We start from the raw sequence: 25,048 nt of genomic DNA on the forward strand, positions 1-25,048 counted from the left end.
CGGCACCTGGAGCACTTACCTGCGGGAGGCGCCCCCTGCCCGCCCAGGGGGCTGGGAGCGAAGCGAGACCTCCCCCTGCCTCGCGGGACCCCGCGCTCCAGGTCCGTGTGCCGGCCGCGCCGGCGGGGAAACCGAGGCAGGGGCTGGTCTGCCATCCAGCGCCCCCACGCCCGGCCCGCGCAGCTCTGACGTCAGCCCCGTGCCCGGACGACCTGCTCCGGCGCTGCCGTCGGGGCGGGACGCGGGGCCTCCTGGCCGGGTGCCTTCCCGGAGCCGCCTCCACCCGGTGCCGGGAAGCCCCCCACCCGCCCGCCAGGACAGGGCGGCGCCTTCAGGGGCCCGGTGTCCTGGGAGGAGGGGCGCTGCACCCCACCCCACGCCCCATCCCCCGCCCGCCTCCAATTCCTCCCCTGCTCTTCCTGCCCCAAGCCTGACCCTGGCTTTTCCCGCGGGAGAGTGAGCCCCAGCCCCATTCTTTGGTTCCCGGAGCCCTGCACCTGCTGAGCGAATCAACAAACCGACGAATGGGACAGGGAGGGTCCCACCGGTGGGCTGTGGTCAGCTCATGTGGGGCCCGTTGGGGTGTCTGTGGTCACTCATGCTGGGGCAGCCCCAGGCCACAAGCACCCGGAGGAGCGGGCACACCCCGCACCAGCACCCTACGGCATGTTGGGGTGAAGGGTCTGGCCCTCGGACTTTGGGGGTTCAGGGCCAGGTCACGGAGGAGCCGGGTTCTGGGGTGCCTCCTTCCTGTGGAGCAGAGCTGGCCGGGCCGGGCCGACAGGTTGGGCGGCATAGCCGGGCCGGCGCTCATCTCTGGCATAAAACCCACTTCATGGAGCCGGGCAGCACCAGTGCCCTGGAGCTCACGTCGCCGACCCAGGCCCAGCGCCCCAACCAGGCTCGAGGACATGAGGCGGCCCCTGGCGGTGGAGCTGCTGCTGCTGCTGCTGCTGCGGTTTGGTGAGTCTGGAAGGCGCAGGGAGGGGCTGGTGCCTCCAGAGGCCTGCGGGGCCTGCAGCCGGCCAAGCCCCCACTCCCCAGGCTGCAGGACGGGCCCCCTCCCCGCCCCAACTGCCGCCCCAACTGTGCCGTCCCAAAGCTAGGCAGGAAGGTCCCGGATGTGCCACCTGGGGAACCCGAAGTGGGGAGGGCAGGACGGGGAGCGTGGGCACAGGCCTGAGAGGACCTGGGGGCCGGGATTGGCAGGGGCCTCCTCCCTGCCTTTCCTTGGGCACTCTCAGGGTGCTCAGCTCAGGGCTTGGTCCCTGGTGTCCTCATCTCAGCCTGTCCCCCCCACTCCCCAGATGGAGACACGGGGGCTCCAAATCCCCGGGCTGCCATAGCAGGGGGCTCAGCAGAGAGTGGGGGCGGGGGTGCAGGCTGCAGAGGGCCCCCTCCCACTGGCAGAGGAGCAGGCGGTGCCCACAGTGCCCTCTCCCTGTCCTGGGCCAGAGTCAGCAGGTGCCAGCCCCTCCCTGTGGGGTGGGCCACTCTCTGCCAGGGAAACCCTCCCACATTCCTGGGCCAACCAGGCCAGCCTGGCAGCCACACTTCCCTGTCCTCAAGTCACCTCCCAGGGCTAGGCCAGGTCACCCAGATGGCAGCTCGGCCAGGGCTCCATGCTTCCTTGTTCTCTGGGCTAGGAGGGCACCAGGGTGGCCCAGTGACCTCCCACTCCTGGCCTCGGCACAAGGATAATGGCATCATTGAGGGAAGCCCCTCTCCACGGGGCTGTAAGGCAGCGATTGCTCCCCATGGGTTGAGTAATCAAGGTCATTGCCAAAGTGGAAAACGTGGCTGCATTTGGCTCACAGTCCATGGTGACAAGAGGCTGGACTCCCAGATGCCACCCTCACCCCCAGCCAGGGGGACCCAGAACCTCCACCAGGCCTCTGGCTAGTGCTGCCTGGGACTTTAGGCCTCACCCAGCCCCACCGGCCACGGGAGTGTCAGGGGCTCTGGGCCCAGGATGAGGGGCCTGACCCACTGGCAGCCTTGTCCAGTTCTCGACAGGACGCCCACCCTGAAGGGCCCAGCTCCCCACATCACCCCTTCCTAGCCAGCCCCCCACAACCACTCTCCTCTGTCCCTCCACACATTCCTGAGCTCAAGCCCCAGATGCGGGCTCTGCCTTCACAGACCTCCTGGGCCCAGAAGTGGGATGAGACGCTGACTTTAACTCCAGGGTGAGGTGGGCAGAGCTCTGGGAGGCCTGCTGGGAGGACAGAGAGGTCAGGAGAGGGCATGAGGCTTCCAAGATGGACTGTGCATGCAAGGAGGGCTTCCCGGAAGAGGTGGCACTTCAGTTAGGCCTTGATCTCTAGGTCGAGGTTCAGACTTGTAGAGACTGGGAGGAAAGCACATCCAGGTGGGGGATGGGGACAGAAAACGCTCCGAGGCAGGCTGGGGCTACACAAGCAGCAGCAGGTCGCACTAGGGAGGAGAGGTCTGCACGGGAAGGAGGGTTGCTGTGGACACACAAGGAGAACCAGGACTAGGCTCCCGCACACTCCCGGGGGCGGAGGGGGCAGGACGAGTGTCACAGCGAGGACAGAGGGTGGCGGATGACACCGCACCTTGCAGGCAGCATCACCAGGCCTGAGATAGAGCAAGGGGTCAGGTGCTGGGAACCTAAATTGCTTTTGGGGGCTGGGGGCGGTGATCCCCCAGGGGGCGTCCGCACTTTAAACGGGCGCCTCGTGGACACGAGGAATGAGTAACGTCCAGGGCAGACTTCCCGCTGCCCCTTGCTCGGCCTCCCAGCCAGCGGCCACCTGCTCCTCCTCCCCGTCCAGAGACCCCCCGACTCCGCGTCCTCATCCCCCACGTGTCCCTCAGCTGGGACCCTTGCGGCAAGAATGAGGATCCTGTAAAAATCCTCAGGGTTCTCAACACCCCACGGCCACTTCCTGTCCCCACGGCCCCTCGACTCCACAGCATTGGTCATCTTTTCTGGTCAGAGTGAAGACTTGATCCATAGAAGGTTTCCTGCCCTCTGGGCCCCGAAACACACTGGGACTGAGGGCTGAGGCGTGGAGAGGTGGCTGCTCTAATCCCCCACCCAGACCTGCCCCCAGGGACCGGATACGCAGGGTGTGGGGCGCCGAGAGGTCTCTTTCATTTCTGGGTGGTGCTGACCCTGGGCTGTGGGCTGCCTCCCTGGCTGGGGTCTCCAGCTAGGGTGGGGGTTCCAGCACTTGGTAAAGGCCACGTCACAGCCTCCCTGTGTCCAGAGGTGTGGGGAGCAAGGGATCCCTGTTCCCGGTTTCCCCAGAATGGCCCTAGTCCTCCCCCTGGAGGATGGGGCCCATGTGGCCCAGCAGGGGTCTTGGGCTCCACGGGCAGAGTCTGCTGGAATGCCGGAGAGAAAGTCCTGGAGGGCTGGCCCTCGGTGGCCACGGGGCCAGCTTCTCTACTGCCCTGAGACCAGGGAGGAGGCTCAGAATGGCATTGAGACTGAGGGAAGAACTGAAGGGGACTTGCTCCCTCTAGAACAGACCGTGAGGAAGCCCCCAGGGCTGAAAGGCAGAGGCACTCCCTGGGCTGTTGTAATCTGGCTCCAGGCTGTTCCAGGGAGAAAGGGAGACCCCACAGTGCCGGCGCTGGAGGCCGGACCCTCCCCTGAAGCTTCCAGACAAGGGTGGGTGTGGGGTGTCGAGGGAGAGGCCCTGGCAAGGATGAGAAGGGGACAACAGGCCTCAGGGTTGCTGTACTGGCATCTCCTGATCTGCCCCCCTTCCCACCCCGTGTGGCAAGGAGATTGTCTGCCCTTGCAGATAAGCTCGACCCCCAGGCCTGGGGGAAAGGAAGGCCCCTGGCCCCTCCTCCGATGTCCCTCCTGAGCCCCCAGGAGGCGGGGGAGGGGAAGAGGGCAGGGGCTGCACACACCAGCCGGTGGGGGAGGGGAGGAGCAGGCCTTGGCAGTTGGCTGATCGCCGCTTTTCTCACTTCCAGGGACGCAGGGGGCCAAGGTGTCAAGAGGTAAGCGTCCCAGGCCCTTACCTGTGGGAGGAACAGGAGCCGGCTTGACTGAGAGCTGCAAGACCGGCCGGGGACGCACAGCTGCCCAGAAGGGACGATGGATGTGCAGGGAACATTCCTGACACTTCCTGACACAGTTAGGAGAGGCTGTGGCTCCGCAGAACTGGAGCCCGGAAGGAGGACTGAGTGGGGCTGCGGGCCTGGGGGGCAGGGTGTGATCACCCCCAGCAGTGACTGTCCCCCTCTGGGTCGCCTGCCTCTCGGAGGGCGTGATACCCCAGCCAGCACCTGTTCTGTGCCAGGCCCTGGGACAATGTGTCATCCCAGCTACCCCTCCGTGGGCCCCCAGAGGTGGGGCTTATGCCGCCTTCCACATGGGGGACAGCCAGGCTCCCCGGGGCTGTAGCAGCCTGCAGGCCCTGCCTGTGCCAGAAGCTACCCCGGGCACGGGCCACCCCTCGGGCAGCGGGCAGGGGGCTGAGGATCGAGCAGAAAGTAGAAGCTGGAGTGTGGGGTTGGGGGAAGCAGAGCATGGAGCCCCAGCGAGCGCCCACCCCCGCTGTGTCCCCCCAGCCTGCGGGCGCCCGCAGACGCTGAACCGGATGGTGGGCGGGCAGGACGCCCTGGAGGGCGAGTGGCCCTGGCAGGTCAGCATCCAGCACAATGGGAGCCACTTCTGCGGGGGCAGCCTCATCACGGAGCGGTGGGTCCTCACGGCAGCGCACTGCTTCTCCAAGTGAGTCCCTGCACCCCACGCCCGCCGCTTCAGCACCGCGGACAGCGCGCCCGCCCAGCAGCCTGTGGGGCCCTGGCCGCCGTCCCGCCCGTGCTCCCTTGAGGTCCAACACCAGGGCTGACTTCCCGCTGCAGTCGCTGCCCCCAGCCCTTCCTCCCGCCAGCCTGGCTGCTGGTCTTGCCAGCGAGGCACTGTGCCACTCCTGGGACCCTGTGCCGGGAATGCGGGCAGACTCCTCCCTCACCCTGGCCTCCCCATGTCAAATCCAGGACGCACCCTTCCTCGCTGGGACCGGAGCAGAATGTCCCTTCCTCCAAGGGCACCTGCACAATCAATCCCTGAGCAAAGGGCCAGGCCAGCCCGTCCCCAGCGCGCTGGCCCCGGCCTGCAGGGTTTCCCAAGCATCTCGCCTCGCAGCTCTGTGATTCTTATAAACCCACATCTCAAATCCGGAAGCTCAGGCTCAGAGAGCAGGTCGCCTGCCCCAGCCAGGCCAGGCTGGGCCTTGCGCACCCTGCGTGGGGTCCTCCCCTTCACCCCTCACAGCCAGCCTTCCAGGTAGGGACTGTTACTGTCCCCCTGTTACAGATGAGGAAGCTGAGTCACAGAAAACTTGTTCGGTGACTTGTCCAAGGTCACCCAGGGGCCAGGGGTGGACAGGGAATCAAGGCCAGGTGGCCTGGCCTGAGTTCCCACACCCTGAGCTGCTGCGCCCCACTGCAGGGGACTGCCTTGGAGATAGTGTGCAGGGGGGTGTCAGGCACTGCAGTGGGCCAAGGAGCACCCCTGGCCCCTCCCGGCCCCCTCCTCCTCATGAGGAGGGGACGCCCGGACCAACTCTCTGCTCTCCCCCTCCAGCACCTCCAAAACATCCCTGTACCGGGTCCTGCTGGGGGCGCGGCAGCTGGTGCAGCCAGGGCCACACGCCATGTACGCCCGGGTGAAGCGGGTGGAGAGCAACCCCCTGTACCGGGGCATGGCCTCCAGTGCCGACGTGGCCCTGGTGGAGCTGGAGGCACCAGTGACGTTCACCAATTACATCCTCCCCGTGTGTGTGCCCGACCCCTCGGTCATCTTTGAGACGGGCACAAACTGCTGGGTCACGGGCTGGGGCAGCCCCAGTGAGCAAGGTGAGCAAGGCGGGTGGCCCAGGGAGAACGGGGCACATGCCCGGAGAAGGTGCCCACACAGGATCTGTACTCACATGGGCGGGTGTGGACAGCGGACCCAGAAGGCCGAGCCCGGAGAAGTGGAGGGAAGGGGCAGAAAGCCCCACCTGGCGCTTAAAAAGAGAGAGGAAGTCAGTCCACCAAGCCCTGAGCCAGGGGAGTCTAACCACCAGCACAAGATGGGCAGGGAAAGGCTGGGCGTGGCGGGTCATGCCTGTAATCCAGCACTTTGGGAGGCCGAGGTGGGAGGATCACTTGAGGCCAAGAGTTCGAGGCCAGCCTGGACAATATAGTGAGACCCTATCTCTACAAAAATAGAAAAACTAGCTGGGCGTGGTGGCACACACCTGTAGTCCCAGCTACTTGGGAGACGGAGACAAGAGGATTGGTTGAGCCAGGAGTCGGAGGATACTGTGAGCTGTGATGACACCATTGCGCTGTAGCTCAAGAGACAGAGCAAGACCCTGTTTCAGAGGAGAAAAAAAAAAAAAGAAAGAGAAAGATGGGGGGGACGGAGCAGGGGCTGCCAAGACCCCAGGGCCCTGGGCCTCACCGAGACCCCACTGAGCTGCAGGCCGCTTCCCTCCGCAGACAACCTGCCCAACCCCCGGATCCTGCAGAAGCTGGCCGTGCCCATCATCGACACGCCCAAGTGCAACCTGCTCTACAGCAAAGACGCCGAGTCTGGCTTCCAGCCCAAAACCATTAAGGACGACATGATCTGTGCCGGCTTCGCCGAGGGCAAGAAGGATGCCTGCAAGGTAGGGGGACATGGCCGAGGGAACTCAGCCCTGGCCTCAGGGCCCCGGTCCAGGCGGGCGATGGCCCCGCTGCGTGGGCTGAGCATCCGATCCAATCGGCCGGGACACTTGTTTTGGAAAAGCAGATGCCTGGAACCCCGGGAGGGTGTGAGTCAGTGGGTCTGGGGTGGGGCCTAGGAAACATCCCCTAGGTGACTAGCACAGGTGATCTGGGGACACTAGAGAAATGGGGACCTTAGTCAAGAAAAGGAAGGCTGGGAGGCTTGGGGGAGAGAGGTGGATGCAAGGCAGAGTCAAGCACAGGTGTGTGTACCTGCCACGCTGCCTCCGGGCCTCGCTGAGCTGGGTGGGCTCTGACAGTGCCTCCGCTGACCCACAGGGCGACTCTGGCGGCCCCCTGGTGTGCCTTGTGGGCCAGTCGTGGCTGCAGGCTGGGGTGATCAGCTGGGGCGAGGGCTGCGCCCGTGAGAACCGCCCTGGCGTCTACATCCGGGTCACTTCCCACCACAACTGGATCCATCGGATCATTCCCGAACTGCAGTTCCAGCGGGCCAGGCCGGGCGGCCAGCAGAGAGGTCCCCGGGGCCAGCAGCCCCCTGGCCGGAACCTCGCGCCCTGCCAGGCTGCCCCCACCGTCCTGCTGGTCCTCCTGGCGCTCCTCACCCGCCTCTGAGCCCGCCCAGGCCCATGCTATCCCTTTGTAAGTAGCACCCAGGGTCACACCTGATGCTAGAGCTGTCCCTCCCGGCCGGCCGTCCCCTGAGCAGCTCTGGCATCCAGGCAGGGACCCAGAAGTCCTGCAGCTGGCGTTGAGTGGGGGGCGGGAGGTGCGGGTCGTGGGGTCCCGTGGGAGGACGGGGTGCAGGGTGCAGGCTGGGCTGTTCCTGCCGTGCTGGGGCGCGCACTGCCCTGCTCGGAACAGGGTGCTCCACCCACCGCAGCACTTTCTACAACCCACTTCGCAGCTGGGCTCCCGAGGGAGGGATTTCTGGAGAAAAGGAAACTTCAAGTCACACTGTGAGCTGTCTGTGTACGCTGTCGCCCAACACGGGGCAGGCTGGTGGCTGGGGAGGGGTCCCCGCAGCTGCCGGGCTGGGCTAGAGTTGGGCGAGCCAATGTCCAGCCAGTCCCTGCTCTCCTGAGGCTCACGCTGCCGTGGTGAAGATATAATTAAACGAGCAATGAAGCTGGATCATTTGACCACACAAGTATTAATAATTTATGTCAAAACACTAGGAATGAAATTGAGAGCCTGGGACAAGCTGTAAAAACAAAAACAAACCCAGGACAAACATTTGCATTACGCACAAAAGAGCAGCATTTCATATGTAAAGAGCTCTTACAAATAAATAAGGAAAAACCCACACCTCAAAGATTTCCTTCTGAGAACCCTAAGTGTGTCCCATTCCGCGGGCCGGGACCCCCACCCCCAGGGACCTGTGGCCCTGCCCCGCCACCCGAGTCAGAGTGGGGCGTCCCGCGGGCACGGTCTCGGTCGGTGGCCTCGGTCAGCATCACTGGGGCCTGAGGAGGCGGCAGCGGCTGGGCCGGGGCTCTGGGTGGGCGGAAGTTTCTGGGGGTGTCAGGCCCAGCCCGGCCCAGGCCCACAGCCTCGCGCATGCACGCTGGCCACCAGGGTGTGAGGGTGGGAGAGAGATGCGTGGGAAGAGCCTGGTGACCAGGAGCTGCACCTGCCACCCAGGACCAAGCGGCAGCCTTGGGTGAGGACAGGGCAGTCAGTCCCCACGGGCCAGGCCGGCGTGGGGCTTCCTCCGGCTGCCCCCAGGCTGTTTTGCAGGGTCCTCGTGCCCAGACACAGCCACGGGGCGGGGGAGGGGGGCGCCTGGCACTTTCGCCCGTGGAGCGTCGTGGCCCCAGAAGGCATTTGCACTTGTCGTTTCTTTGGTGGTTTTTAGCTCGGTGGCCTTGGGCGTGGGAGGGTCGGCCTGCAAGCCACGCACGGACAGTGAGGGCGTCTCCACCCAGCACCGCTGGGCCCCCCTGGCGGGACGCAGGGCTGGGGCCGAGCAGGGGGACCAGACTGCGGTGCGCACCGTGGAGGGGCGGGCCTGGGGGTGGACGCCGTGGCCCCGCTCCCCCTGGGGACTGCAGGGTGGTGGCAGTTCCAGGATGGGGCCTGGGGGTCCCGTGTGCCCTGGGCTATTGTTTACAGCTGCGTCCCCCGCACCGTCCAAGGCCTGCTGGGAAACGGGCTGCCCAGCACCGCCTGAGCTCTGCACCACCTCCCCCCACCCACGACACCCACCGCACCCCGGTCTGTGGAAAATTATCTTCCATGAAATTGGTCCCTGGTGCCAAAAAGGTTGAGGACCTCTGCTGTAGAGGAAAATGAGGTCTGTTTGCTAACCGCAGTCCCTTCAGGTGAGACCCGGACACCCGGGGGCGGGCGTGGGGCCTTCCTTTCAGGAGGAAGCGCTGTTGGCTAAGCCCAGGCAGGTAATTGGCGAAGCCCAGGCAGTAATTGGCGAAGCCCAGGCGGATAAATGCCAGCTGGCCCCAGGGCCAGGTGTCGGCGAGTGCTGCCGCGCACAGCGGGCTGGGGGAGACGCCGCGCTGGAGCTCGCGGAGAGGGGCCCAGGGATCAGCACCCCCAGGCGGCAGCAGGTCAGTGGGGGCCAGCACGGGGCCAGGTGGGGGCGCAGGAGAGCTCAGGGTCCGTCGAGGGGGCTGGCGCAGACAGGCCGTGTCTTGGGCCCTTGCTGGGTGTCGCCCCCTCCCCCGCCCCACCGGGTCTGTCTCAGGCCGTCCCTGACCCGGGCGAGGGCCGCGTGGCCGGGACACTGCGCGTGGGCTTTTCCCCCACGGCAGCGCCTCCCGCCAGCTGCGAATCAAACGCCCGCGTGACCCTTCACCCTCGCTGCTCTTAAATTCACGCTTTAAAAGTCCAGCGTAGCGAGGAGTTTACTGGCCCAGTTGGCAGCTTTCATTAAGACCTGTCCGTGCGGAGCAGGGCCTGCCTGCAGGGAGCTCTGCAGGTTCCTCCCAAGAGCTTCCAGAGGGTTCTCCACCAGCTGCTGCTGCGTTCCCACCACAAGCGGCCCTCAGTTGGCCGTGAGCACCGGAGAGGGAGGGGCCCCCAGGCCACCTCCTCGGCCTCTGGGACCAAGTCTCCTCCTTGGGTCGGCGCCTTTCTGGAATCCCCGCCGCTCTCCACCAGAGTCTTGGCGTCTTTCTTGGCTCCAGCGTTGTGTTTCTGTCCGGTCCTTTCTCTTTGTCACCATGTCACCATGCTGTCTGTCCGCTTGGCCACCGGGACACCAGCCTTGGGAGGTGGTGCTGCCCAGGGCCGGCTTTCTGCCGCTGGAAGGGGAAGACGGGGGAGCGGAGAGTCGCAGAACTGGGCTGGGCCAGGGTGCCGCCCCCCGGGGAGCAGCCGGTGCTCCTGGCCGAGACCCGGGGACCCGCGGCGGGAGTGTGGCGCGTGCGGCCGGCGCGGGGCGGGAGGAGAGGACAGCCGCCCCTGGGCAGACGCTGGGCCCCCAGCACGTGTGCGGCCCTGTGCGGGGTGGGCTCTGCTTTCTGCACGTGTGCACACACACGGCCTCACGGGGGCTCTCGTTTCAGGGTGGTCTTTTCATCTGGGTTCTGTCCTCCACCTGTGTTACCCTCCCATCATGCCCTTCCTCCTCTCGTGCTGACTCAGATCTGTGCACAAGCAGGCACACGCACATGCGTGCACACGCGTGCCCACAGGCACACAAGTACATGTGACACGGTGCACACGCATGTACATGCACACACACAGGGTTTGGGGTCAGTGTTTGCTTTACCCAAACAAGGCCGTATTGTGTACATGTCTTTCGTTCCCGTTTTTCACTTAGTAATAGCGGTGACAGTCATCCAGTGGAACCTAGAAGAAAATGCATCTTGAAGCCGACGTCTTCGCGTCCACACGATCATGGATGTTCTGTTCGCTCTGAATCTCTCCCGTCACGTCCCGTCCCGTCTCTGGTTCCAAAACGCGTCTCTTCAGCGCGCGGAGTTCTGTTCTGAGTCCGTACTCCAGTCCTGGGTCCATCCGGTGCTGTGTCTAGACTTCGTCTCGGCCATTTGTAGTTTTCGGTGTATCAGACCGTGGGGACGAGGGGCGTTTGGCCAGCGTTTGCTTTTTATCCAGAGCATGGCAAGGACGTGGTGGCCCTGAGTTTCCTGCGTGTGGCGCCGTGGCGGGTGACGGGATCTTAGCACCCCCAGTCTCCGCGGTTCCGGGACTTGCTCCGTGTCCCCTGCGCAGGGCGGCCCTGCCCACCGTCGGTCTCGGTCCTGTGTGACCCGAGTGCCACTTGGGTCCCTCCTTTTCCCTCCCCGTGGTCAGAACAGCCGTTGGTGGCCCCCTTTGTGGCTCCTTTCAAAGAAATGGTTTTATGCGTCAGATTTTTAAAAATGCATCCAGCTCATTAAGTTTTACTTTGTGTAGGTTTCTTCCTCCTCCTGGGAGGAAAGGGTTTATTTTGTTCTTTTCCAGCGTCTGGAGCTGATGGCTTCATTCATTCATTTTCCGTCTCTTACCTGCTAAGGAAAGCACACTGCAGGCGACCACCCCTCAGGCCGGGTCCCTGTCCGCCCCTCAGCTGCTGTGTCCAAATGAGGACCTGACGGGTTGGCTTGGTGTGTCTGCATGTGCCTTGTGCCCCCTTCGGGGTCCTGGTCCCGCCCTGCCAGGCCTGAAGCCCTCGCTGCCCCGACGGCCATGAGCCGTGGTGAGCACTCGGGGCAGATCCGAGTCCCTTTCTGCGGCATCCCTGGATGGGCACCCCGGGCCTGTGTGGGTGGTGCTGGCTGCAACGCGCCCTGCCTTGGTTATCTGGAAGTTTCTCCATCAAAGTCACGTCCCTCGCGAGCCGTCTGGTTGCTGTAAACCCAGCTGCTCTGGGAAGGTCGGACAAACTCCTCATTCCTTCCCTTATTTTTCAGAAGGATGACTCGGGTCCCAGGCATCCTCGAGGGTCCTTTTTAATGTCATGTCCTGTGATTTTGCTAATGCCGCTGAGTAGTTGAGCTTGTTTTCTGTAATTCTCTTATCTTTATTTTGTTTTTAAATTTTCTGTGTAGGCAATCATATTTTTTCTGTTTCAAACCTTATAACTTTTATTTCTTTTGTCATAAGAATCAAGCCTGAGTGGGCCTGTCCCAGGGAAGTGGGGGGCTCATCCGTGCTGGTTGGGGGGGGGGTCCCAGTGGATGGGACTCCTGTCACCTGCCTGGGCTGAGACGTGATCTTGTGCGAGGGTTCTTCTGGGAGGAAGCGTTCCTGGCCTTTCTCCAGGCATCGAGCACCTGCTGCCTGGGACGTGGCTGTCTCCCCGCCCCCCGGCCTCCCTCGTCACTGCCCCCCCCACGTCACTGCCCCCCCCATGGCTGCCCCCCCCGCCTTGTCGCTGCCCCTCCTGCATCGCTGCACCACCCAGTCCCCTCCCTGGGTGAGACCGTGGCTGTCTCCAGAGGCCACTGGGGCCAGGGCGCCCATTCTTCTTGTCCAGTCCTCGTTGCTGTCCCCCCAGGGACACGCACTCTGGCCTGGGCAGACACTGGGTGCCCAGGTGGGTCTGTGGGGGGCTGTCCCTCAGCGGCCCCTGGTCTCTCCGCCCCTGTGCCCTGGTGCCGCCTGTCACTGCAGACCTGGCGGGAGGGCTGGGGACAGCTGGCTTTCATGGAGTGTAAGGGCGGCCAGGGTGGCACGGCCACAGCGGGCGGGGAGAGAGCTCCTGCGTGTCCACTAGGGGCAGAGACCGTGTCTGTGGGGGCAGCAGCCTCAGGGCCACCCTGACCTCTGAGCTGACCTCTGACCTGGGCGCGTGGCAGCCTGTGCCCGGCGGCAGCACCGGGGACACCGGGCGGCGCTGACCCCTGAGCGTGTGGGGCAGTGTGTCTGCTGACACGCGGACAGTCGCCCGGCCCAGCGAGCTCCCGCTGATTTTCAGCCGCAGGAAACGGAAGCAGAGGCACCGTCACGCCTGTGCCCTGCAGCCTGGCCTAGCTCAAATACGTGGAGTAGATTAATCCTAAAAATCCCTGTTGCTAAGTCTCATTTCCGTTGCTGGAAGCATTTTCACGTTTATCCCAAACCAATAAAGGTGTCCACGGAAAAAAAGCCAAACTCTGTAAAATAATTTCAAAGAGATTTACTCTGAGCCAAATTTGAGGACCATGACATGGAGCCACGCCCAAGAAGCCTTGAGCAAGTGGACTCGCTGTGGCTGGGTTACAGTTGGTTTTAGACATTTCAGGGAGACAGGGCTTACAGGTAAAGTCATAAATCAATACGTGGGAGGCCTACATTGGTTTGGCCCGAAAAGGTGGGCCATCTCGAAGCTGGGGGCTTACAGGTAATAGGTGGGTTTGAAGATCCTTTGGCTTGTAATTGGTTAATGACATGAAGCTTTGTCTAAAGGCTTGGAATGTTTCAACATACGAACCTGTTTATCAGAGATGAGCCACCGGACATAGATTTGTTGTGTAAGTTGAGGACCTGCAGGTGTGTCTTGCGTACCCTTAGACCTGTTAATGGGTTACAAAGGATGTCCCCAAGAGGGGAGGGGGCCCTGATAATGCATGTCTGACCTCCCTCCTCCTGGCAGGCAATTTAGCTTTAGGATATTCCTTTGGCCACGAGGGGGTCCATTCAGTCAGCCGGTGGTGGGGTGAGCCTTAAAATCTTATTTGAATTCACAGTTCCCCCCTTGGGCCAAGGCATGTCAGAGGCAGCATCTATGGCCAAACTCTTATTTTGTCCCATCTGTTGCCAGGGTGGTGTGTCCCATCCACTCCCTCGGTGGGATCCTCGTGGCCAAGAGGAATGAAGAGCCAAAGGGGGACCTATAGCCAATTCAGCATTTTAGGGCAAACAGGACGGGAGGTGGACAGGCACTCATCGACACTTTAAAACCTTCTAGGTGATACAAGAGTAAAATCCAAAATGTGAAGGGCAAGGCTACAGAACTAATTTCCCTATAAGTGTTGAGCTACTATGTTCTTGGGAATAGTGGTAGACTTCTAGCAAATGTAAGGTAAGGAAATTTAGAAACTTATTGTGTCACAATATTATAGTCTCGTTAGTAGTTTATACTAAGGTGGCTGATAAATTACTCATTATATTTCCTTTTGTATAAATCCATAACTGAGAAAAATTATACTCAGGAAGTTCTAAGTCTATAGGAAGCAGGAGAAGATTTGACGATGTTCCCTGTATGGTTTTGACATACTAAATAAATCTACTGTCTGTCTTAGACTTTCAGTGGCCCTAATATATAAAAAGCTTAAGGTCAAAAGGCTGGATTTAGAATTTAAGTTCTGGAAAGGTTTTCAGATAGCAAAAGCTTAAAACATTTGTTCACAGACAATCACAAACCACTATAAAGTAAGGGTCATTTATTTAACCAAGAGATAGTCATCAAAAGATTCTACTAAAGGTGATAAAGTTATATGGGTGTAAGTCTTAACCCTTTTAAACTTTAGTTTTTCTAGTTAGTCAAAACCTAATAAAGAGAGCACAGGGATTATCTGATAAAGCACAAAATCTTTGTTTCTCTTAGGTCAATTACCAAAATTCAAGAGAAACCTTTTGTAGTGCGTTATTTTTTTAAATTAAAAAGGAGGCCGGGCGCGGTGGCTCACGCCTGTAATCCTAGCACTCTGGGAGGCCGAGGTGGGCGGATTGTTTGAGCTCAGGAGTTCAAGACCAGCCTGAGCAAGAGCGAGACCCCATCTCTACTAAACATAGAAAGAAATTATATGGACAGCTAAAAATATATATAGAAAAAATTAGCCGGGCATGGTGGTGCATGCCTGTAGTCCCAGCTACTCGGGAGGCTGAGGCAGGGGGATCCCTTGAGCTCAGGAGTTTGAGGTTGCTGTGAGCTAGGCTGACGCCACGGCACTCACTCTAGCCTGGGCAACAGAGTGAGACTCTGTCTCAAAAAAAAAAAAAAAAAAAAAAGGAAACATGTTACAGAATCAAAATGAGCACATCATGTCACTTCCTTAAGAGTAAATTGATATTAACAGAAATCTTTGTTTTAGCCAAAATTCCTTAATAAATTCCCTTTTATAAACTGTATTCCAACCTGCACGTACCATACACTTATCTACAAAACATGCCTAAAAACTTCGTTTTGTCCTAACATTCCCTTTTCCTAAATAACCAGTTACTTTAGGACAAAAAATCCCATGCAAGAGCCTTTCTTTACATTATTCTTTCTCTTTAACTTTTCTTACTAAAAATTTTATTTCTATATTCATTGCGTTTTTACATCTTTCTCTTACTCACAAGTGGAATCTTGCTTTTATTTTCTTTCTAAATTTATTTTGATTCAGCCTTTAAATAACCTCTGAATTAAACAAAGTTATATATATTTTAATAAGAACACATTCTGTTTCTTTTATAGTTTTTCTTATTAAAAACATCTTATTCTTTGGTACACCTTATATATACAATTACTGCATTGTGTAGAATTCTTATTTTTAGTAACTTTAAATTTTAGTGAAAGCTAAAAAGCAGGAAGTCATGAATTGCTCATCATAAGACATTTGTCGTCATGAAGCAAGGTTGCAGGTTACTATGAAATTATAGCCAAACTGATAATTCAAATATATATATATATTTTTTTTAAATGTGAGAGTCCTGTTCTTTGAGAGAGAGGAGACTCAGTTTCTCAAACAAGTCTAAGACCTCATAGACTGAAGTAGAGTAAGGAGGCTGAATCTGTATTTTTCTTTCCTTCCCTTTCTTTTTGCAGTTTATTAAAAGGTGAATAAAAATTTTTTGTTATTTATTTCTATTAATGTCATAGGAAAATCTAGTTCAAAGGAGAAAACCAAATTTCATTGTATTAGTGTAATGATAAAGTTAATTTTAATAAACTTTTTTTTTTTTTTTTGAGACAGAGTCTCACTCTGTTGCCCAGGCTAGAGTGAGTGCCGTGGCGTCAGCCTAGCTCACAGCAACCTCAAACTCCTGAGCTCAGGCGATCCTCCTGTCTCAGCCTCCCGAGTAGCTGGGACTACAGGCATGCACCACCATGCCCGGCTAATTTTTTCTATATATATTTTTTAGCTGTCCATATAATTTCTTTCTATTTAGTAGAGATGGGGTCTCGCTCTTGCTCAGGCTGGTCTCGAACTCCTGAGCTCAAACGATCCGCCCACCTCGGCCTCCCAGAGTGCTAGGATTACAGGCGTGAGCCTTAATAAACTCTTAATAAACAAATCCATCTAATTTTAACCAATTTGACTGTAAGTTAAGACTTTTATAACCTTTAACTTTTATATCCACTTAATTTTTAATGATCAGTTACATATTCAATGTTGAAGTAGTTTCAAAAACCAATAAATTAGACAAAATTATCTTTTAACAAACTAATACTTATGTCTTATAACATGTTTATTAAAAATTTTTGTATAGAATTGTTTCCCTTTCATCTAGAAGTTTTAATAACAGATACTAATCATAATGCCAACTCTTAGAAAAACTTAGGAAGTTAAAGTAACTTTGAACTGGTAGTCACCAATTTTATTAGCCTTCCTAAATATAAAAATAAGATAACAAGGTTTAAGCTTAAACTTATATTTAAGAACTAATGTTCTAGTATTTCACCTTTAATGACCCAGACATCTTATGATTATCTTTAACTTAAAATAATGACTTTAAGATTTTAAATTATATGAAAATTTCATTTGTATTTATTTTATTTATATTTACCTAATTTATTTTATTTATTTATCTTAGCGGTTCACTTAGATTCCAGGTATTAGTTTAAGTTACTTTTCTGTTAACCATTTTTATACCTTGTAAATTAGATGTGTAACACAGAACAGGGATTAAAATATAGTTTCAGTTATTGGTTTTTTAATTTTAAACTCATAAATCTTACCAAGAAAAGCAAATGAAGTATTTCAATAAGACTTATTAAACAAATATAACATCACTTTTAAATTTTATAAACATAGTAGGCATTTTAGAATATCCTGTTTAAAGGTATTAGTTCATTAGATCCTTCCAAAACATCACATCCCAAAACAAAATTCATTGACATCATAGGGATCAAAGTGTCTCTGGCCCCCAAAGTTTGGGAGCAAAGGGCACTGTTCCCATAAAGACTTGCAGAAAATTTACTGACATGAAGATTAATAGGAGAAAGAATTAAAACTTACACATGGACGCCTTCAGAATGAACATTCAAAGATGCAGGGGAAATTGTCCATTTTTTATGTTTAAAGTATGGATAGTCCAGTAGACATGATTGGACAAAAATGGACAGTGTCAGCTGATTCTAACAGGCTGAGTGGCAGAACCAGCAAGGCTTTTAAGTGTAGATTCTGCCTGGCCTCTCTGAGTGTGCCTTCCTCCCTTCTGGGTGCAGCGCAAGGCCCTTTCTGGCACGGGGTTTTACAGTAAAACAAAGTAAAAGCAAAGTAGGTTAGATAATTACATTATGGCCATTTTACATAGAATAATTATAGGTTTTATGGCTAGCTTTCAGAAAAAAGGGGTTCTGGCCTTTACGACCTGCCTTGGGTTGAGGGATTCTGGTTTTTATGGCTGGCTTCGCGGAAGAATTAGTACAAGAGGCAGGCAGACAAGGCAAGGTCAGAACATTTTGGCTTCTGAAGCCTTCATTTTAAGTTACTTTTCTGAATCCCATCAGCATAAGATCACCTGACTGCAGACTGAGGAAACAAACAAAACGTCAGCACCATCCTTAGGACCTTAAACAATGATACAAAGTGGTAACATGCTTTCTACATGAGGATCAAGATTAAGCTGTTTTAAAAACAATCCACATAGTCTCAAAACATTTTTTTGGGGGGTGCAAACTTGAGTACATTCAATATTTATAAAGAGTAAGACTGTTCTGAGATTCTCTTGGATTTCAACCATCATTCACTTTTTATCTTAAAATAAATAACTACACAAAAATTAATAGGGAAATTAGAAACTTTTTCCCTAGGCACCAACTTTGTTACGGCCACATAATATACACATAACCGGCTCGCTTGTAAAGAGTGGGACAGAAACGGACAAGACCAAGGGGAAAACTGAAGCTTTCAGTTTAAGCTCTTCTAACCATAACTTCTAGGACAGCTTAGAATCCCTAACAGTGCTGTTAATATTAGATGATAGTGAGTTGGAAACACCTTCCGTGTACCTCCCTACAGACAGTGAATCATTGGAAGTAAACTATATCTGCAGTTAGGGTTAAAAGACCAAAACCAAAATATTTTCATAAACCTTTTACCATAAGTTTTTGTTTTTGTTTTTTTTTTTGTGCTCTACTGGGTGTTTTATTTATTCTAATTTGCTGACACTTAGGTACATTTGCATTTTTACCTTAAAGTTAAACACATAGGCGTTTTTGTTGGTAACTCAGATTTAGTGATTATCGTTAGACCAAATATTAAATTTACTTATCAAAAATCACACATTATTTTGTTTTTACCTGAGTTTATATTTTTTTAACCTTTATGTCAAATCTTGACACCTCAAGAACATAAAAATGTCCAGTAAAACCCAGGCAAAAACAAATACATACTGACAATTTGAAAGTATTTTTACTATTACTTTACTATTACTTTACACCTTTTTATTTTTTAATAATAACCCAGCTTATGTACCAAAGATTACTAAATTCACGTGCACCATTTGGATTTATGAGTGCTCTTACTTTTAAGCCAGTCCGGAACCACGTAAGCACAAACATGTAATACATGGACAGACACAAAACCTACCTAAGCACACACACTCTCTCACGCATACACACACACAAAGTTCTAATAGATTTTACCCTAGGACTCTACCCATGAGATGGTAACACAAACTCACCAGTCTGTAAAAGACAGCTGGATCCACATTTCCTCTGATGAAACTGGAACTTATTCACACGGCAAAGTTTAGTTGCCCTGGTAGGCAGCCTAATTAGGCCTGTGGATCAAAGTTTGGGGTAAAGCAGTTTCCATGGCAGTTTTTTTTTTTTCTTTTTTTTTTTTTTTTTTGAGTCAGAGTCTTGCTCTGTTGCCCCGGCTAGAGTACTGTGGCGTCAGCCCAGCTCACAGCAACCTCAGACTCCTGGGCTCAAGAGATCCTCCTGCCTCAGCCTCCCAGGTAGCTGGGACTACAGGCATGCACCACCATGCTCGGCTAATTTTTCTATATATATTTTTTAGCTGTCCATATAATTTCTATTTTTAGTAGAGGTGGGGTCTCGCTCTTGCTCAGGCTGGTCTTCAACTCCTGAGCTCAAACAATCCTCCCGCCTCGGCCTCCCAGAGTGCTAGGATTACAGGCGTGAGCCACTGCGCCTGGCCGGCAGTTTGATTTTTTAAAAAACCTTTACCGTTTTGTTTTGTTTTGTTTTTTCTTCAGTTCAAAATGAGTTTTAATGTTTGCATTTTAGCTAGAACTGGCTGCAGCATCTCCAGGTAGCCTTTCAATTGTAAATACTGTAAACAATGAGTTACCTTAACATCAATAGAAAAAGTTAGCAGGTTTTAGAGTAGTCAGAAAAGAAGAGAGAGAGCTAAAGCTTGAGACATTTTAACTCTAGAGGTAGGTCAACCATTTGTGCTCTGAATTTTCCTTGATGTAATTTGCCCTTTGGTAAAAACTTCTGCACAAGAATTAGCTATAACCAGCTGGGGCCCTAGAAAAACTGGCGTGTCTTGGAATCTTTTCATTTACAAAAATACTTGCAAGTAGATGTACCACCACCAACTGGGGTGCCCAACAGAGGTCATTCTCCCTGTCTTTCCTTAATTTTAAAGGATTTCCCATTTTTCTCTAAAAAGAGCAACTGAACTGTAATACAGGGTTGGGTGTCGTGGATCAGAGTGTGCTGATTGTGGGTGGGGCTCCTCAGTGGCTCCCTGCTGAGTAGGTCCCTCCCTCTTACGTGCCTCGGTTTCTCTCTTGGAGGTCCAGTACCTCCGAGAAGGCTCAAAACACCGAGTGATCAGCTCTTGTATGCGTTTCCTGGAGGAGCCTTCTTTTAATTAATTTGTTGGGGGGTTCCCTATAGGGCCACCCACCCACGCCTCGGGGAATCACCCCAGGCAACTGCCACTCAGGACCCCGGTCACCGAGGGCCAAGGCTGGGAGGAGTGAGATGCCCCTTCTCTTCGGAGCTGAGGAACTCAGTCTCTCATTTACCTACAAAGAAGATAGTTCAGTTTCCTCTTTCAAAAATGCACAGAAAAGCCAATTGAGATTAATTTTAGGATAAAAATACAATGGAGAAGACCCTTTAGGAGGCACCTCCAAATCTAAGTTACGATCCCAAACAACAATTCCTATGAAAAGAACCAGCTCAGAGTAAACCAAGACCATCAACCAAAAACGGGAGGTCCAGAGCTCAGGAGGACTTGCCAGTTCCGCCCAAGGAGAAGCTCGGAGTCAGAGGGCCCACGAGGGCCATGCCAGTACCTGGTGCTGAGTTTGGGCTGCTCCTTGGGTGGCCCTGAGTCTTCTTGAGCCCCACGTTGGGTGACCAATCTTGTCAGTGGAAAAAAAGCCAAACTTTGTAAAATAATTTCAAAGAGATTTACTCTGAGCCAAATTTGAGGACCATGACATGGAGCCACGCCCAAGAAGCCTTGAGCAAGTGGACTCGCTGTGGCTGGGTTACAGTTGGTTTTAGACATTTCAGGGAGACAGGGTTTACAGGTAAAGTCATAAATCAATACGTGGGAGGCCTACATTGGTTTGGCCCAAAAAGATGGGCCATCTAGAAGCGGGGGCTTACAGGTAATAGGTGGGTTTGAAGATCCTTTGGCTTGTAATTGGTTAATGACATGAAGCTTTGTCTAAAGGCTTGGAATGTTTCTTTTTTTTTTTTTTTTTTTTGAGACAGAGTCTCACTCTGTTGCCCGGGCTAGAGTGAGTGCCGTGGCGTCAGTCTAGCTCACAGCAACCTCAAACTCCTGGGCTTAAGCGATCCTCCTGCCTCAGCCTCCCGAGTAGCTGGGACTACAGGCATGCGCCACCATGCCCGGCTAATTTTTTGTATATATATATATATATTTTAGTTGTCCATATAATTTCTTTCTATTTTTAGTAGAGACGGGGTCTCACTCTTGCTCAGGCTGGTCTCGAACTCCTGACCTCGAGCGATCCACCCGCCTCGGCCTCCCAGAGTGCTAGGATTACAGGCGTGAGCCACCACGCCCGGCCTTGGAATGTTTCAACATACGAACCTGTTTATCAGACATAAGCCACCAGACATAGATTTGTTGTGTAAAGTTGAGGACCTACAGGTTTGTCTTGTGTACCCTGAGGCCTGTTAATGGGTTACAAAGGATGTCCCCAAGAAGGGAGGGGGGCCTGATAATGCATGTCTGACCTCCCTCCTCCTGGCAGGCAATTTAGCTTTAGGATATTCCTTTGGCCACGAGGGGGTCCATTCAGTCAGCCGGTGGTGGGGTGAGCCTTAAAATCTTACTGTAGTTCACAAAGCTCATAACCTCATGGTGTGGGTTTTGTTTTCAGGCTGCTGGAGACACCTAGATGCAGGTCAGCAGCGGGGACACCTGGGGCCAGGAAGTCTGGTTGTCACGGCAACCGAGCACTAGCAAGCACCACGAGGGGGGATGGAGGGTCGCCGGGGCGCCTGGGTTACAGAGGTCACTTCCTGGTTCTCTGCAGAGCCCTAGGACGTCCCTGAAATACACGTTCCCGGTTTGCTAAGCGCTTCACGACTGGGAGCGTGCAGCCCGTGCTAACTGTGTGTAAAGCGTGAGGCCTTGAACCAGCTCTGTCAGAACGTCCGCTTGCTAGGACACGCGCTCCGGGTGCGACCTGCTGTCTGGTGTGAGTCCCACGGCCGAGGCCGGACGCCGACCGGGGCTTCTCCGCGGTCAGGCTGTGGCCCGAGCTTCCCGTCCGCCCAGCAGCAGATCCCCAAAACGCGCACGAAATGCCGTCCTGACGGGAACGTGACCCGGAGGCCGGGTGACGCTGTGACGGGGTCGTGGCCGGAGGGACCCGACCGGCTCAGGCCAGGTCTGAGGCTCCTGTGCAGAGCCCGGCCCAGGGAGGCCCGGCCAGCACCCCGGGCACCCCCAGGACGGCTGGGGGTGAGGAACACTAGTGGCACGGTGCCGGGGACCGTGCTGTCTTGTCATCGCCGGGGGCCGGAGGGGTCGGCAGGCCTGGGCGAGACCCCCACGTGCGGTGCCTGCTAACGAGGCTGGGTGCCGGCTGTGCGGGGCAGTGCGAGACGGTGACGACTGGCGTGTGTGCGGGACGGGCTCTGTGCGCGGCTCCAGCTGGCTGAGTTAGAAGCCACAACGCGTGTGCTCCGGCCTGATTCCGTGGAGTCGCCTCCGTGTGCCAGGACTAAGACAGGGCCACACGAGACCTTAGCTCTGCGTAAAGAACACGAGGCCCCCTCGCTGGTTCGGGTGCCCGTTCCCTCCCTCGGCAAACGAGCCCCGAGTCGCCGGGTGCGGATCAGGCCTCCTGGTGGCCAATCTTCTGGCTCCTCCGTGGTGGAGGCCTCCGTCCCTCTCTGGTTCCCATAAGCAGAGGAGGACACGGCCGTGTGGCCGCGCTGGTTTTGCCGGGGAGCAGGTGCCTCCAAGCTCAGCCCTCGAGCGGGGGCAGCCCCGGGCCGTCCTGACGATGAGGGGGGCTCTCTGCCCCCCCAGGCAGTCTCCGAGTGCCGGGCACCCCCCCTCTGTCCTGTGGGGTCCCTCCTGGGTGTCCCTCCCTGGCTGTACCCGCCCAGCCTGCATGTCCCCAGGCCGCGCCCCTCAGGTCTGCAGCTCTGGCTCCTTGGAGCCTGGGTCCTAGGGCCTTTCTTCCCTTGGCTGGTTGTAAATAGGTGCCGAGGTGGGAAGGCAGTGCCTGGGGCCCTGTGAGCCTCGGGAGGTCGGAGGTCAGACGATGCCCCTTCCTGGGCCGGCACAAGGGGTTCTCAGCCATTGGTTTGGGGGTGAGAACCGTGTGGCCCTCTGGCTCCGTGTCCTCGTATCATTAGTGATTTGCACACACACAGCCAGCCTCGGCCACAGGGCAGGAATCAATATCCACCGAGCAAGCACCTGCTGGGCTCTGGCCCTGGGGACACAGTTGCGAACAAAACATAAGGAATCCCCGCAGGGCGCCACTTGGCCACGGTGTCTGTGCCCTGAGGACACTTCCATGGGGGAGGCAGGTGCACCAAAGCCAGGCAGAGGGTGTGGGGCAGGGCGTGGTGCCCTGAGGGCAGCCCCAGGGGTGAGCTCCCGGCTGAGGCAGGGGAGGTCATCTCTGGAGGGAGGCCTCCCACCGCCCACCCCGCATCTCTGTGGTGAGGCCTGGACGAAGGCTAGCTCCTGGGTGACACCAGGCTGGCTCCTGGGTGACACCGGGCAGGGACCAGGCTCCCAGAACACAGGCCCCCCGCCCCACGTCGCCAGCCCTCCCCCAGACCCAGCAAGCATCACAGCTGCCTGCAGAACACTGTCCGCAGCGACCAGGGTTTAAAAGGGAAAACAGGTCTATTTCATGCGATTTCCAGTTCATACTAAGCTTAGTGTTGGAAGCAGGATGTTAGCAAGAGACATGTCCCAGGTTTCCTCACAGGTTCCCTCTCCCACCCTGGGCGGGGGCGCAGCTCAAATGCAACTTCCACGCTGCCACCAAACAGAGCCATTTGCCAGGTGGGCGGCACAGCAGGGCCCCTTCCAGCTGCAGGCAGAACTCAAGGGACAGGCTGGCAGGGGCTGGGCACAGAAGGCAGGCGGAGAGGGCTGGAGCCAGCACCCTGGGCTCAGTCCGGCGGGGTCACAGTGAAAGGCCACCTCGGCCAGCCGCAGCAGCCTGCAGGTGAGGCAGGTGCCGGGGCCAGACACCCCTTCAGGGGCTGCAACCAGCAGCCCACATGTGAGTGTCACACGCGCCCACACACCGCCCCCCACACACATGCACACCCATCACGATCGGCCTGGGAGCCTGAGGAAGGAAAACCGCCCCGCCAGGAGCCCTGCTGGCCTCAGACCCGGGTGAGGGGTCAGCACAGGCAGGCCCTGCCCTGAGCCAAGCCCCAGACACGGGGGCATCGGTGTAGGGTGGGTGCTCGGAGGGCAAAGTGCCCCCCCCACCCAGCACTGAGGTGGATCGGCCAGTGGCAGGGAGGGAGGGAGGCCCCAAAGCCAGAGCCCCCACCCCCACCCCGCAGGTTGCGGTTGGCACGGCCATCTGCAGGGTCAGGCACCAGCCAGCCATGGCCACCAGCTCTGGAGGATGGAAGATGGAGACCCCTGGACACCAATAAATTCAGGGAAGGGGAGGGGAGGAGAGGGGAGAGGTGCCAAGGAGGGGTGCCTGCCCCCTGCAGTGCCCTGGAAGGTTCCAGGTATGGGCTCTGCAGAAAGCCCCGTGGCTGGGCAACTGCATGGGGAAGATGCATGCTCTGAGCCCTGCCTCCCTCCCCTGCCCTCCCCGCTCTGGCTTCCGGGAGCCACAGGGCTGGTGGCCTGACACTGCCTCGAGATCTGCCTCCCCAGCGCCCCTGCCCCCATGGAGGGCACGCTGCCCCGGGCTCCCCCACCCAGCAGACCCAGGGCCCCGAGGGTGCTCGGCCTGGCCCAGGACGCAAACTGGACAGCCAGCCTTTGCTTGGATGGGAGACGGGGTCCAGCTTTGGGGACACCTGCCATGCTCAGGCCTCTTCCAAGTGCCCACGGTTGCCTGGCCAAGGGACCGCAAGGCATGTCCAGGTTCCAGAGCACTGGAAGACCCCTTGGCTGCACACTGAGCACCTGGACGCCCCTCGGCCCCGCTGTAGGCAGCTCCCACTCCATCCAGGAGGGCAGGACAGTCCTCAGCAGGGCCTGGGGTCGGGACGGGCCCATCAGCTGGCTGGGCCGGCCACACGCCCGGAAATAGGACAAGGCCGGGAGAGACTCCAGCATCTGGGGTGGAGGAATTCTTGGCCGATGTCAGGCAGCCAGAGCCCCCAGGGGACACCGGGAGCAGGAACTTCTCTCCAAAAGCAGGGACCCAGCCGCTGAGCTCAGCACCCTGTGCCTCTGCCCGGGAGGAGGGACACGAGCAGTGGACATGAACTCCGTGAGGTAGCAGCACTTTCAGAAAACGTCACTTGCGTCTCAGCTACTTGAGGCTAAGACAAGAGAGGATCTCTTGAGGCCAGGAGTTGGAGTCCAGCCTTGGCAACATCACGAGACCTCGTCTCCTAAAGAGAGAGTCACTTGTGTATGGGCTCCTGTCCCCTGGAAAGGGAGCATGATGTCAGCACGAGGTGGCAAGGTGTCCAGCTCTCATCCCCCAGCCCTGGCCCCAGCCTCCCCCGCAGGGACAGAAGCGCGGACGGCGGCTCCAGCCCAGTCTCTGCCCGGGGAGGCCGAGCCCCGGCCGGCAGCCTGGGCGGCGTTTCCCCTCCCAA

The 25,048-nt window shown here is 56.3% G+C and overlaps 1 protein-coding gene across 1 annotated transcript; it reads left to right on the forward strand.

Moving 5' to 3' along the window:
* The first annotated feature begins 911 nt into the window (after positions 1-911).
* PRSS27 (serine protease 27) lies at positions 912-7,359 on the forward strand. The gene is made up of 6 exons (XM_069486605.1): positions 912-963; positions 3,958-3,984; positions 4,558-4,720; positions 5,579-5,850; positions 6,481-6,650; positions 7,030-7,359. The coding sequence occupies exons 1-6, from the start codon at positions 912-914 to the stop codon at positions 7,321-7,323; spliced, it is 978 nt and encodes a 325-aa protein (XP_069342706.1). The 3' UTR covers positions 7,324-7,359.
* The last annotated feature ends 17,689 nt before the right edge of the window (positions 7,360-25,048 follow it).

This window comes from Eulemur rufifrons, chromosome 14 (assembly GCF_041146395.1).
Source record: "Eulemur rufifrons isolate Redbay chromosome 14, OSU_ERuf_1, whole genome shotgun sequence".
NCBI lineage: Eukaryota > Metazoa > Chordata > Mammalia > Primates > Lemuridae > Eulemur > Eulemur rufifrons.

Bases quoted from the DNA above. Each gene is read 5' to 3' on its own strand.
- PRSS27 (XM_069486605.1), top strand. From the start codon at position 912: ATGAGGCGGCCCCTGGCGGTGGAGCTGCTGCTGCTGCTGCTGCTGCGG. The intron at 3,985-4,557 runs GTAAGCGTCCCA...GTGTCCCCCCAG, and splicing joins GGGGGCCAAGGTGTCAAGAG to CCTGCGGGCGCCCGCAGACG. The intron at 5,851-6,480 runs GTGAGCAAGGCG...TTCCCTCCGCAG, and splicing joins GGGCAGCCCCAGTGAGCAAG to ACAACCTGCCCAACCCCCGG.